Source organism: Panthera uncia, chromosome D4 (assembly GCF_023721935.1).
Source record: "Panthera uncia isolate 11264 chromosome D4, Puncia_PCG_1.0, whole genome shotgun sequence".
Taxonomy (NCBI): Eukaryota; Metazoa; Chordata; class Mammalia; order Carnivora; family Felidae; genus Panthera; species Panthera uncia.
Window position 1 is genome coordinate 28157388 of NC_064807.1, and position 15283 is coordinate 28172670.

Here is a 15283-nt window from a genome sequence, read left to right on the forward strand (position 1 = left end):
TAGCTAGTTGTTGAAGCTTCTTTGTTATGCACTTATATTTTTAAAGGGATTTTTAAAAAATACTTGACACTATAGAGCAAAATGAAAAGCATCCTGATAGGTAATAAGCAGACATTGGTTTCAATGCTGATATCACCACAAGTCGAAACAAGCTGGGAGACTGGGGATGCAGACTTAATTTCGGTGTGCCTCAGTTTCCCTCATTTGTGAAGCAAGAAGGTTAACATGTAGGATGTCAATGTCTTCCAGTTCTAAAAACGTGGGCTTCTACAACTTCTGTTTTTGTTTTTGAGATTGTAAAATGGCCTCGGAGTACAAACATTTCTTAAGCCTTGAACTACTTAAATGCAAATTAAGAGAAGTGGATAACATTGGGGCTTTCAGAATTTTTTGAAAATGATATTAATTCTTTATCCTTCCAAGTAAAGCTGCATTTTCCATTGCATTTCCCAGTTCATCACTCCCACTGAAAGAAAAGCCCATCGGTTCTTAAATAATTCATATTGGAGCTCAGATTCCTTGAGGGTCTGGCAAGCTTTAATCTTGGATAAGATGATGTAAAATATTGCCAATAGCCAACCTCAGGTTGCCAACCCAAATATAAATCCCTCCTTGTTTAGTACATGAATTTATAATATAAACTGTTTTAAATTATACCTGGTACAATTGAACAGAACTCAGACACTGTTGAGCAACTTTGAAAATAAGAAATAAGATGATGTTACGGTTTAATTAGTTCAGAATGCGCATACTTAAAATTTTTCTGCATCATTTTAGACCCAATAAAGAGAAGACTGGCCATGTGAGTGACTCAGGATCATCTGTCGTCAAACATGGGCTCAATCCTGAGAAGGTCTTCATGCAGGTTCATTATTTAAAGGTACGTGTAGCAAGTGGCAGAGGCCAGTTGTTACGGGGCAGCACTTTTTAGGTTATACATGTAACCAGGGAAGACTAATCACATGGCTGGTGCCAAACAAAAACATTATCCACATTGTAATGTCATTTGACTGGGAAGATATCTTGATTGTCGCATAATTAAAACATGTCATACCCCCCAAATGAGACATGAATCAAATTCCCTGCCCTGCACTTCCCTTCCCTCTGCTTCCTGTCACTTTTGAAGAACAGAATCTTGAAATTGCTGTTAGGTTCCAAGTAGAAGACAGGAGTAATAAGGAAGTATTTTACATTGCAAAGGCTTTTCCTCATAGCTGAGGGTGGCAGGAGCTGGGCCCCTCTTCACTTTTGGTCCATGATGGACATCAGGCTTCATGTAAACAAAGGAAAAACAAGATGGTGATACCATTAACCGAAGAATTGCAAGCAAAGTAGGCCTTCCTTAATTTCCAGGACCCGCCTTACTGGTAAGGGTATGGAAGGCAGCCCAGGACAGGCCAGAAAGAACACTTTACATTTGCATAAAGCACTGGTGGGTGAGTCAGAGTTGGCTGTGTTTTCTCACAAACCCCTGACAGGCATCTTTTTTTTTCCCCCCTCCTTTCTTCTAGGGCTATTTCCTTCTCCGGTTCCTTGCCCAAAGACTTGGAGATGACACCTATTTTGCATTTTTAAGAAAATTTGTGCACACCTTTCATGGGCAGTTGATTCTTTCTCAGGTAATTTATGAGTCATCATGAGTCCATGATATATAATTGGAGGGAGTGTGGTATGTAGGGACTAGGTTATGTGAGTATTAAAAAGTAGGGGAAAGATTTACGATTTAATGCAGTAAGAAAAATAGGAAGTTAACGAAGTGGACACAGGGCAGTGTTGTTTCAGGGAGGCTGACCTCCCTATAGCTTTGGGACAGGCTGTAACCCAAAGCTGTTCCTGTGCACAGTGGTGTGGATAGTTGCACCTTAAGTGACCCTAAAAACAGAAGCAGCGCAGTCCCTCTCTTCTCTCTACCTGGAATGATCTTTGCAAGCAAAGGTGCACCCACCGTGTTATTCTTTCCCCTTTGCCCTTATCATAACCTTCATTGTCATTCCCATTATTTATAATTATATTTTCATTTGTGGGTCCATTTGCTTTTTTCTGTCTCCTCCACTCTGTGTGTAAGTTCAACAAGGCCAGACCATGCTCTTTACATCACCAGTACCTAATATACAGTTGGTACAGTACATGTGCCATATATATTTTATAAACAAATAGATTAATAAAAAGATACACTGACATAGTCAGGTAGCCTGGCCACAAAACTATCAGAGAAAGACACTGTCAGCTTATACTGGCATGAGGCCGGGCTGCACATAGCAAGAAAGTTAACAAAGAGGGAGAGGCTCTGAAAACAGCACTCATAACTGATAGAGAATAGAAGATGCAGCCTCAGCACAGATTGGTCTGATGGGTATTTTTGCTATTTGACAGTGGTGCTCATACACAGTCTTGAAGTCACATTGCCCACAGTGTTAGATGTAACAGATGTGCATGCACAGTCTAAACACTTGTGAAGGGAATAGCATGATGTGACAAGACTGGATGGCTGTTCCTTGCTTCTACGTTCTTTTTTTTCTTTTGGTTGCAGGGGAAAGGAAGGTGTTCCTAGGCATGTATTTGGAAAGACATCTCGAAAAGGGGCTCAGAAGTCTTATATGCTTGGTTGACTGATTAGCCCAAACTCCTACTGCTTAAAACCACTTCTCACCAAGATACTGCATTGTTAAATGAGTGCCTCACATTTACCGTGACTTGGGAGGTTCCGATTTCAACTTCCCGTGAAATACTTAGTGCCCCCCCCCCCACCAAATTGCTCGGTTTTTCTGTTGTTTATCTTCTGTGAACAACAGCTTTATTGTTTTCACATAACAGCTTTATTGAGATATAATTCACATACCATAAATTTCACCCTTTTAAAGTGTACAAGTTGGTGGTTTTAGTATATTTGCAAGATCGTGCAACCATCACCACGCTGTAATTTCAGAACATTTTCATCACCCCCAAAAGAAGCCTCCAATCCATTATCAGCCCCCGCCCCGTTTCCATCTCCCCCCAGTGCTAGGCAACCACTAACCTACTTTCTGTCTCCGTGGATTTGCCTGTTCTGGGCCTTCCGTGAAAATGGAGTCATATCATATGTGGCCTTTTGCGCTGGATTCTTTCATGTAGTACAGTGTGTTCAAGGTTCATGTTGTAGCACGTAGCAGTACTTCATCTTTCTTTTTTAATTTTAGTTTTTACTGTTTAAACTTGGGTAAAATGTACATAACAACATTTACCATTGGAACCATTTTGAAATGTGTAGTTCGGTGCATTAAGTACATCCACATTGTTGTGCAGCTGTCACCGCCATCCATCTCTAGAATGTTTTGATCTTCCCAGATTGAAACTTGTATCCATTAAACAATAACTCCACATTCTTTTCTTCCCCCAGCCCCTGGCCACCATCATTCTACTTCCCATCTCTATGAGTTTGACTACTCATGAGTTTGAATCGTACGATACTTATTCTTTTATGTCTGACTTATTTCACTCAGCATAATGTCTTCAAGGTTTATCCATGTTGGAGCACATGTCAGAATTTCCCTCCTTTTTATGACTCAATATTCCATTGTATGTATCTAACCACATTTTGTTCTTCTATCCATCTGTTGATGGATGCTTGGGTTATTTACACCTTCTGGTTCTTGTCAATAATGCTGCTTTGAACATTAGTATACAAATATCTGTTTGAGTCCCTGCCTTCTTATCTTTTAATTGTATTTGAGGAACTGCCATACTGTTTTCCACAGCGGCTGTACCATTTTACATTCTTACCAGCAGTACACAAGGGTTCCTATTTCTTCCCATCCTTACCAACACTTGTTCTCTTTTTTGTTTTGTTTTGTTTTGTTTTGTTTGTAATAGCCATCCTAGTGAGTGTGAAGTGGTTTTAATTTGCATCTTTCTGAGAATTAATGATCTTGAGCATTTTTTAAAGCGGCTCCACCCTCAAGACTTGAACTCATGACCCTGAGATCAAGAGACTGGTGTTCTACCCACTGAGCCAGCAAGGCACCCCAATATTGAGCATCTTTTCATGGCCTTTTGTGTATCTCCATTGGAGAAATGTCTATTTAGATTCTTTGCCAATTTTTCATTTGGGTTGTCTCTTATTTTTGAGTTTTAAGAGTACTTAGTATATTCTAGAGTCAGATCCCTTTTCAAATATATGATTTGCAAATGTTCTTTCTCATTTTATGGGCTGTCTTTTCACTTTCATGATAATGTCCTTTGTAGCACAAAAACTTTTAATTTTGATGAAGTCCAATTTATCTTTTTTATCTTTGGATGCTTATACATTAGCTATGATATGTAAGAAACCATTGCCTAATTGAAAGTTGTGAAGATTGACTCTTATGTTTTCTTCTAAGTGTTTTATAGCTTTAACTCTTACATTTAGGTCTCTTATCCATTTGAGTTAATTTTTATATATGGTGTGAGGTAGGGATGTAACTCCATTCTTTTGCATGTGAATATTCAGTTGTCTCATGACCATTTGTTGAAAAGATTATTCTTTCCCTCCATTGAATTGTCTTGGCATCCTTGCTGAAAGTCAGTTGACTTTATTTTATCTATAGTTTATTTCTGGACTATTAATTCCATTCCATCAATCTCTATTTCTGCCAGTACCACAATAAATTTGGAAATTATGGCTTTTTCACTGACACATACTCATTATAAAAAAGAATTCAAGCAATACATAAAAGTACAAAGAAGAATGTGAAATAATATTTAAAATCCCACCACCTATAAATACCCATAATGAATATTAGGTGAACTTCATTCCAGGAATTACACTCTCTATTTCTCCCTTTCTATATGTTATATAGATGATATGTATACATGTATCTGGATGTATATCTGTATATAGTGTATATATGTGTGTGTATGTGTGTACACATGTATAGACACAAAGATATATTTTAAAATAATTTTATAGGGGCGCCTGGGTGGCTCAGTCGGTTAAGCGTCCGACTTTGGCTCAGGTCATGATCTCGCGGTTCATGAGTTCAAGCCCTGCATCGGGCTCTGTGCTGACAGCTCAGAGTCTGGAGCCTGTTTCAGATTCTGTGTCTCCCTCTCTCTCTCTGACCCTCCCCTGTTCATGCTCTGTCTTTCTCTGTCTCAAAAATAAATAAACGTTAAAAAAAATTAAAAATAAAATAATTTTATAAAAATAGGATTATATTGTATGTGCTTTTTAATGAAGTGTTTTCAACTTTATTTTACTTGAATTTAACAAATGAAAAAGAAACTAGTGAATGCAAAAAACTTTCCTGAACTTCAGATACATGTAAGAGAGAAAAGAGTCTTCTATAGTTAAGAAGGATGATTACAAAAAAGTCTTTGAGGTTGAAATTATTTTTTTCTCTTTAGCTATTTATTTTCTTTTTAGAAAGCATTTGTTTATTCACTTCTGTAAAAGCTGAAGAAATTAGCAGTTATGTATTTCTACTACTTTTCCCCCAATTTGAAACTTTTCTTAGTGAATATTTTCACATAGTTAAGGTTTATATCCTTTACAGTATGTGCTGTAGCCATACTTTTCACAGTTGTATAGTCTTAGCTCTGTATGTAAAGGACTTCACTTTCACCACCTGTCACTGTTTCATGCTTATGTATTTAGGAGTGCCATATTTTGATTTGACTTTTTGTTGGCTGGACTTGTTATCAAATTGATGTTCAAGTTGAAGACTCACTGCTTCTGTGATTTTTGAGTTCGTATGTGCTTGAGAATGTTTGTTGGCCTTTATAGTTGAATTACAAACTGGATTGGTATAAGATTCTTGGGTCACGTTTTCATTTCCTCAGAACTTTGTGGATGTTGCTTAACCTGCCTCCTGACATTAATAAAGCTGTAGAAACTACTTTTTCCTCTATATACCACTCAGATGAAAGAAGGATTCTTTTTCTTTTATCTGTGACATTTAGTAATTGACTCAGAAAATAGCTCGGTGTCTATGAGTCTGCATCAGTTTTTTGTTTTTGTTTGTTTTTCCCTAGAAAGGAGTGTGCACTTCCAGTTTTACCTTCTGTTCTTCCTTCTTTTAGTAAAATTGTCTTAGCTGTATGTTTGAACACATTTGGGTTTTTTTCCCTTGAAGGGTCCTGAATTTCAAGGTTACCAGTTATCCTTATGTTACATCATCTTTGTTTTGTTTTTTGGGAGAGAGGATGCAAGTGAGCGAGAGCAGAGAGAGAGAGAGAGAGAGAGAGAGAGAAACGGGCCTCTCCTGAAGGTGGGGCTTGTGTTCACCCAAAGCGGGGCTTAAGATCACCTGATGTGGGGACTTGAACCCACAAACCATGAAATCATGATCTGAGCTGAAGTCAGATGCTTAACAACTGAGCCACCCAGGCACCTGCCTCTATTTTATATCATTCTTGCCTTCCATATCTTTTATTTTCTAATTGCTTCTGTCTTTTTGTTCTTGATGGCCTGTGTTTATCTCAAATGATATTATTTTTGTTATTAATATTGTTATAACATTATAGCAATTTTTTTTTCTTTAATGTCTGTTTTTATTGCTGTTTCTGTATTATTGGTGCTCCTGTACTGGTATTATTTTGGTCCTTAATTTATTTTCTTTGCTTAGAAATCTCTCTTTTCATCTCATTTCATTGGTTTGTCATCTTGTGTCTGAGCTTTCATTTTACTGACTTTATGTTCTTATTATAATATTTAAATTATTTTATAGGGTAAATGTTCATAGAGAATTTTCTTCTGTTCCTTGGATTAGGTTTTCTTCAAGACTGGAGTCTTTGTCTTTTATTTTATGTTTCTTAGTTCTTTCTCGCCCTTTATGTGGGTTTTTGTTGCATTAATTTGCATAGTTGCCATACTTTTCTTGTTGCTTATTCTCAGTATAAGTAGCCCTGTCCTGACCTTTTATTTATTCTCATATGTATTAGAACTTTGTTCTTGATTTCTTTCCCAACTTGTCATAGACATGTTTTCTTTCCCTCTGAGCTACAGTTTCAACCTTGGGTGTTAATGCATGGAGAGAGTGAAGGGCAAGAGCTCCACTTGGAGCTACATACAGCTTTTGTTGCAAAAATTTGGCTGCACTAACTCTTGAAATTCTGTTAAATGTCCCCAGCAAAGATTCTCATCACCTAATTTGGGTGCAGCTTTTTCCCACTGCAGATACTCTCTCAATAGTGTTTCTCCAGTTCTGCTTGGATCTCTAGAAGCTATACAGTCCATCAAAGAGCATCCTCCTCAGTTGTTTATTTCCCAGGTTTTGCTTATCTCTCTCTAGTAAACATTTCTAGTCCCTTCATGGTCAAAAAGAAATATAAAATAAAAAATAAATAGAAGAAGAAGGAGGAAGAGGACTCGGTGGTGGTGGTGGTAGAGGAAAGGTAAAGATAGTCCTGTTTCTTTCCAAATGTGTGGGTATCTGTGAGAATTTTCAGGGTTTGGGCAATTTACCAGTCCCACTACTGCTAAGCATGAGGTTGCGTGGTGCAGAGGGAGGGCTTAAGGCTGTGTTGGATTCTTATGTTTCTTTCCTTAGTATTGTCTCCTTTTCAAATTTATGCCGTGACGCTGTACTTCTTTCCTTGTTTGGATGCTGCCGGTGCCATTTTTTGTCTTTTTTTTTTTTTTTTTAATTTTAATTTTATTTTTTTTTTTTTTTTTTTTTTTTTTTTTTTTTTTGCTTTACTTTTTAATGATGAGTAAGGCTGTGATCCAGGTTCTTTGCTCAGAAGTCCTTCAGGGGTACCTGGGTGGCTCAGTCGATAAAGCATCTGGCTTCGGCTCAGGTCATGATATTGCCCTCTGTGAGTTCGAGCCCCGCATCGTGCTCTGTGCTGACAGCTTGGAGCCTGGAGCCTGCTTCAGATTCTGTGTCTCCCTCTCTCTCTGCCCCTCCCCCATTCATGCTCTGTCTCTCTCTGTCTCAAAAACAAATAAAAACATTTAAAAAAATTAAAAAAAAGAAGTCCTTCAATTTCTTCTTTTTCCAATTTACTTCTTAATCATATCCCTTGTGAAACCCCACCTGTCCAATATTTTATGGTATTACCATCTTCCCAGTCCCCACTACATGTTAACAATGACTTCTTGCTGACCAGTTCATTTCTCAGTTCTTACCCTGCCAACCCTGTCCTTGCTTAAATTATTTGGTTATTTGTTTTGCCTCTCCTACCTCCCTCTCCCCATGACCATGGTAATTATTCATAAAACATCTGAAAGAAATCACTAGTCCTGTGCAATTATCAAGCCATTGTCAGTTTGTCTGGTAGAATATATGTGTACCTGCTTTTTATTGAATATTTTTACCCGGATTAAAAAAAAAAAAAAAAGAAATTACCAAATTAGCCTTGTGCCAAACATTAGTGTATTTTTTTTTAATCATGCCTAATTCACTGTTATTAGGTATTAATCAAACTAAGCTATCTGGGACTGACCTGATTATATAGGTTATTATAAGAGTAGGAATACAGATTATTATGACAGTAGGAAATGACAAAATATTCACAAGGAATGTATTTTTTGATTGGGGTGAGGGCTTGTAACAATTTCCAAGGATCCAGATAAAAGTTTATCCTAGCCCACTGTCAAAACAACAGGGGTTTTGGGCTTTGAGTTTGGTTTGGTTTGCCTTTGGTTTTAATCTTTTTTTCAGGCATACTGTAGAGGTGACAAACTGGGACTCTGGCATTTGTTGCTAGCTAACTTTGTCAATGATCCTAGAATCAGGCTTTAAGGAAAGTCCTCCTTGTCCAGTTAAGATTTGTAACTTAAAATTCAGCCAACATGTTGAAGGGAAGAAAGAAGCTGGATGGAAGAATTGAAAAGAGGTAGTGAAGGAAAGAATAACCATAGGAGACATTTTTCCTTTTATATTCTCCTGTTGTGAGAAGAGGGGGAAAGCTTCTGTCATGAGTCCACTCTGGGGTATATGCCAATTTCCAAAAAGAGCCAGGAAAACTAGCAGGTTGTGGTTAATGATTACGTCTATAAAAGGAGTAAGAAGGACCAGCAGGGTTGATTCCATTGATACAGCAATGGGGCCAAGAATGTCTTTGGATTGGATGGATCTAGCACTGTGGATGGCATTCACACAGCCCATGGGAATACAGGCACCATGACTTAGAGATGCTCGAGGTGTTGGGGTTTTGTGATCCATCGTGATCCTCTAGACCTGTTGTCCCCAGCATTGGTTGGAAGCCGCCAGCCAGCTGCCATGTGACCTGCAGGTCTCAACCCTGAGGCAGGATGAGGCAGATGCCGACCTGCTTTCTCAAAAATGAAGCAAGGTTTCTTGGAGACCTCCTATACTTTTCCTGTATTCACACAAAATTCTGGAACATTGTGTTCTGTAGTCCTATAAAGAAAGATCCAATTGTGATTGAAAAATGCAAAAGGGAAGAATTAAAGTTAACTCTGAATTACCTGCTTCTCCTGCAGTTAAATTCTCCTCCTTGTCATTGAGTTAACGTCACTTTCTCTTCTATATAATTGAGCATAAATTACTGAACGAATATGGGATGAGTCAGTATGGACTATAAGGAGATGATGAAGCAAACTTAGTAAATTATAATTATGGCACTCAGATTAAAAAAATTTTTTTAATGTTTATTTATTTTTTTTTTAATTTTTTTTTTTAACGTTTATTTATTTTTGAGACAGAGAGAGACAGAGCATGAACGGGGGAGGGTCAGAGAGAGGGAGACACAGAATCTGAAACAGGCTCCAGGCTCTGAGCTGTCAGCACAGAGCCCGACGCGGGGCTTGAACTCACTGACCGCGAGATCATGACCTGAGCCGAAGTCGGACGCTCAACCGACTGAGCCACCCAGGCGCCCCAATGTTTATTTATTTTTGAGAAAGAGACAGAGTGTGAGTAGGGGAGGGGAAGAGAGACAGAGGGAGACACAGAATACAAAGCAGGCTCCAGGCTCTGAGCTGTCAGCACAGAGCCCGACGTGGGACTTGAAACCACAAGCTGTGAGATCATGATCTGAGCTGAAGTCTGATGCTTAACTGCCTGAGCCACCCAGGCATGCCTCAGCACTCAGATTTTTAAGAAGCAAGAATACTATCAGTAAGCCAATGAAAGAAATATTTGCAAAGTAATCAGTATACCAGATTGTGACAAATTAATTTCTAAATTAACTTTTTTACAAAATAATTATTTAAATTATAAAACTTTGGCTCAGGCCATGATCTCATGGTTCACAGGTTAGAGCCTGCATTGGGCTCTGTACTGACAGCTCAGAGCCTGCTTGGGATTCTGTGTCTCCCTCTCTCTCTGCCCCTTCCCTGCTTGTTTTCTCTCTCTCTCTCTCTCTCTCTCTCTCTCTCTCAAAAATAAATAAACATTTAAAAAAATTAAATTATAAAAATAATGACTTTAAGAACCTCAAACAAAAATAATTCCTCACAGGGGCACCTGGGTGGTTCAGTCGGTAAGTGTCCAACTTCAGCTCAGGCAATGATCTCACAGTTCATGAGTTCGAGCCCCGCATCGGGCTCTGTGCTGACAGCTCAGAGCCTAGAGCCTGCTTCAGAGTCTGTGTCTTCCTCTCTCTCTGCTCTTCCCCCACTCACACTCTGTCTCTCTCTCTCAAAAATAAATATACATTAAAAAAATTTTTAAATAATAATTCCTCACATTTTAGATATTACTCATTTCCTCTTTTTTCTCCATATATCTACTGAAGGTGCTAGGAAGGACTTTAGATGTGAGGCATTATTCTGTTTGGAGTTGTCCTTTTCCATTCTGACTACACAATACATTTTTTTAAAAATTAGTTTTGTTGCTCTTTGTATCATTTATTGTAGGTGAAGCAGCAGTAAACAAATAATAACTTGGAAGGAGAAGGGAGGTTAGGAGAAATAAACCTTTCATTAGTATTCCAACTAGAGAGACTTTGCCTGTGGAAGAAATGGCCTTAACCACCTGTAAACACAGAAAGGGATGGCGGCTATGCTTGGTGCCATGATGGAGAGAGAACACCTTGTCATACAAATTGTTTGCAGATTTCCATTCCTCTGCAGTTCCATCTGTTTGTAATATGAAGGTCAGTGCTGCTTCCATCTTGCACCATGACTTAGATGGATCTCATCAGAGCCCCGAGCTGACCCTGGATCTGAAGACTTGGTTCTTGGGGCTGGGGCAGAGGGTGGGGCTTCTTTCTGAAGAGAGTCATTTGGTAGTGTCTTATTTGATCAGTTGGACTCACACACAGGTCCCTCTTTAAAGGACCTGTTGTAAAAGATTGTTTTCAATTTATTAAAAGAAAAACTTCATGCTTAGACCTTGTTTATTGTTCAATATCAAGTCCCTAGAAACTTTAATATTCATCTTCTCTCTTTCATGTTCTACATTTATCCAAAATGAATATTATCAAACCCTGAAGATAACTTAGGGTTAACACTAGTCTGGGGTCACTCAGCAAATAAAAATGCATAACATCCACTTACATTCAAATTTCAGATAAACAGCAAATAATTTTTTAGTGTAAGTATGCCCCCAATCTAACTGATCATCCTGTATTTTATCTGACAAACCTAGTTGAGACCAAATCGAGATTCTAGAATTAGATGGGCTGAAAAGATTGGTCACAGTACTTAAGGTGCCAATTAAATATAAATGTAACTTTGAACATTTATATGTGAAATTTTTAGGCCTATGATATTGTGATTATGTTTTTATTTTTATTTTTTTAATGTGTGTTTATTTTGAGAGAGAGAGAGGGAGAGAGAGAGAAAGCGAGCTCCTGCCTGAGAGCAAGGGAAGGTCAGAAAGGGGTAGAGAATCCCAGACAGGCTCCGTGCTATCAGCGAGGAGCCTGACGAGGGGCTTCATCCCATGGGTTGTGAGATCATGACCTGAGCCAAGATCAAGAGTTGGCCACTTAACCGACTGACACTCAGGTGCCCCATGGCTATTTTTTTTTTTTAATGTTTGTTTATTTTTGACAGAGACAGAGACAGAATGCGAGTGGGTTAGGGGCAGAGAGAGAGGGAGACACAGAAGCAGAAGCAGGCTCCAGGCTCTGAGCTGTCAGCACAGAGCCCGACGCAGGGCTCGAACTCACGAGCTGTGAGATCATGACCTGAGCCGAAGTCGGACGCTCAACCGACTGAGTCACCTAGGCGCCCCATGGCTATTTTTTTTTTTTTAAAGAGTCCTTATCTTTTAGAGATAATTTATTGAAACATTGATTGATGCAATTGTGTAACATTTGGGATTCACTTCTGAATAGTACAGGAGGCAGGTAAGAGGTTAAGGCGGATTGGCCGTGGGTTGATGGGTACATGAAGGTTAATTATACTCTTCTCTACTTTTGAGTGTGTTTGAAATTTTCCATCATAAAGGGAAAAATGGGTGTGTCTTAAGTCATACCTTTAGTTTAGAAAAATCTATTAGTGAAAGATCCTAAATGTGAAATAATTGAGGATTTCACAGCGGCATGGAAGAGGCTGTGGAGGCATGGGCCCATGAACCATTTTGTAATTGTGACATCTTTGTTCCTCCACTGGGGTATTAATTGTCTTGATTTTTGTCTTCATCTTTTTTTTTTTTTTAAGTAATCTTTACACCCAACGTGGGTCTCAAACTCACAACCTTGAGATCAAAAGTCACATGCTCCACCAACTGAGCGAGCCAGGTGCCTGTCTTTATCTTTCCTTAGAGTAATGCAAGAATGTTGCAAGTTAGTCACTAGCCCCTTGGCCTTGTGATTGTCCAGTTGTAACAGGATCTCTAGGGAAAGCTCATGACGAGAATGTGGTTGAGTAGAGAGAGGATGGTGCCTTTTGAAAATAGTTAAACATGAAATAAAATAAATTGGTGGGTTAGGTCAAAATAACAAACAGTACATTTTTCAATTTGTTTGTGGGTTTTACAAAACAAATCTCTTTAACTGATTGGATTGAAGCCCTGGTAAATTAATAAATACAATATATCATATAATAAGTCAACATAGGCCTGGCTTCCCTACCAGGTAAGCTGTCAGCAGCTGGGAGCACCCGGTCTCTGGCATGATTCCAGACAGAGTTATTTATTGATGGACATCTTTAATGGTTTGCTTTTTTCTTATTCCAGGATTTCCTTCAAATGCTGTTGGAGAACATCCCAGAAGAGAAAAGGTGAGGACCAATTTAGGAATTAAGAGCCCGGTTTTACTTTTAATGTTAAAAAAGGATCCTGCCATTGTTTGGCTTGTTACAATCTAGAAAATTCAATCTTCCTCCCTTAACTAACTCCCTCCCAGGCGGAGGGAGTCCCAGGACAGTCAACCAGACAGAGAGTGAGGCCCAGGTGGGTGTTGGGAGTTAGGGCATGCAGCCTTGGGAGGGCCCAGAATAGATGAGCCCTGAAAGTAGTGTAAGAGGCAAGCCAAGGACACTTTGTGGCCTTAGTTACTGTGAAAAAGAATGGAGGAGAGGAGAGTTCTAGGTTAGGGTTCTCTAGTTAATGTAGCTTAATATAAGGAAATACTGTTTAATTGAAGGTAAAAGCATAGTGTAGTAATAAGAGCCTGGGATTTGAAGTCAAGTTCTCCTAGGTAGGTTCTTACATCACTGTGGCTCCTTCCTAGCTCTGAGATTCAGAGCACGTTACTTCATGCCTCCAAATTTCAGTTTTTCACCCTTGGGAGGATTAAAGGATATAATACCTGTGAAAAGTAGGTGCTCAATCAATGATTGATACAGTTAAAACAATAGTCATGTTCTGTGCATCAGTCACTGTATATAGGATCTATATACAGTAAGTCATTTAATCCTCATTACAGTCCTCCACCACCACCACCATCATCATAATGGTTATCGTTTTATTTTTTTAATTTTGTTTTAGACAGAGAAAGAGCAAGCAGGGGAGTGGGGCAGAGAGAGGGAGAGAGAGAATCTTAAGCAGGCTCCATGCTCAGCACAGAGCTCAACATGGGGCTCAATCCCACAACCATGAGATCACTACCAGAGCCAAAATCAAGAGTCGGATGCTCAACTGGCTGAGCCACCCAGGCGCCCCATCATAGTGGTTATTGTGAGCCAGCACTCATTGGAAGGTTTCTATATGCAGACACTCAGTTAACCTTCCATCCAACACCGTTTGGTGCATTACATGCCTGCCCCTATTTTACCAGTAAGAGGACTGAGGCACGAGGAGCTGACCACGTACAGGAGGAGGAGGTTTAGGACCTACATCAAAGTTTAGACTAGGTTCATTCCAACCCTCTCCTTCTAATTTCCTGTCTTCATTTAGACAGTAAAAGTGAATACCCTGAAACATAATTTCTAATAGCAAAATTGGTATTTAACCTTAAAGGAGGGCATCTTGAGAAATCAAACATTTCTTTGAAGCGGAGCCAATGTTCCTCTCGTTTCTGACCCACAGATTTAACTATGTTTTTATGCTCACACTGGGTCTCCAAATGTGGAAATGAATTCTTTCACACAGACACTACTTGGACCCACACAAGGTCATCTTCCATGTAGGTGGGCCAGTCTTACAGGCAGTCCAGATGAATGTCTTAAAGGGAAGGTGGCAGTGTTTATGCCACCAGAAGATGACATATAGGTTCAGGGGAGTTTCCAGGGGCTGTGAAGACATGAAGATTTTTTTCTAAGTGTTAGATTTTTGCCTGCCCTTTTGTCTTAACTCCCATCTTTCAGATTTTTGCCTGCCCTTTTGTCTTAACTCTCATCTTTCACGTTCTAATTCCAATTCCAATTCTACTTCTAATTCCAATTAGCCACTTACTTTTAAAAATTAGATGTGGGGGTGCCTGGGTGGCTTATTTGGTTAAGCGCCTGACTCTTGGTTTTGGCTCAGGTCATGATAGTGCGGTTCGTGGGTTTGAGCCCCGCATTGGGCTCCGTGCTGTTAGTGCAGGGCCTGCTTGGGATTCTCTGTCTCACTCTCTCTCTCTGCCCCTCCCCTACTAACTCACTCTCTCTCTCTCTCAAAATAAATAAACTTTAAAAATAAAATAAAATTAGATGTGAATACACACACATAAAGCAAACCAGTGCACCATACAGAATGAACATACCTCTATTATTTGATAAATCCTTTATTTCTGCCTCTTCATGTTCATGCCTTTTGATGCTGTAGGAAATCTTATACGGGGAGATTGCATGGAGCTTAGTAATTGGCCAAGATAATTAGCTTTTCACGAGGCTGCTCCTGAAGGAAGTGTGGTTTGTTTTGGAAAGTCTAAAATGTTTCAGATTTACAATCCTTTCTTTTAAAGCAGAGATATGGGTTTTCTTTATGCAAAAATCACATCAGATGTGGCCATTATTCCTAAGGTCAAGAACAACAGTATATAT

At 39.1% G+C, this 15283-nt stretch overlaps 1 protein-coding gene across 6 annotated transcripts in view; it reads left to right on the forward strand.

The window, feature by feature from the left end:
• Positions 1-15283, forward strand: part of AOPEP (aminopeptidase O (putative)) — a 340428-nt gene that overhangs the window by 213935 nt on the left and 111210 nt on the right. For all 6 annotated transcript variants that reach the window (XR_007458796.1, XR_007458785.1, XM_049634234.1 and 3 more), the window contains 3 exons: positions 778-880; positions 1512-1619; positions 13053-13096. Coding sequence is in view for 4 of the 6 variants with exons in the window: in XM_049634234.1 (XP_049490191.1) it covers positions 778-880; positions 1512-1619; positions 13053-13096 (255 nt within the window). In the remaining 2 variants the exon portion in view is untranslated. The remainder of the gene's footprint in view (positions 1-777; positions 881-1511; positions 1620-13052; positions 13097-15283) is intronic.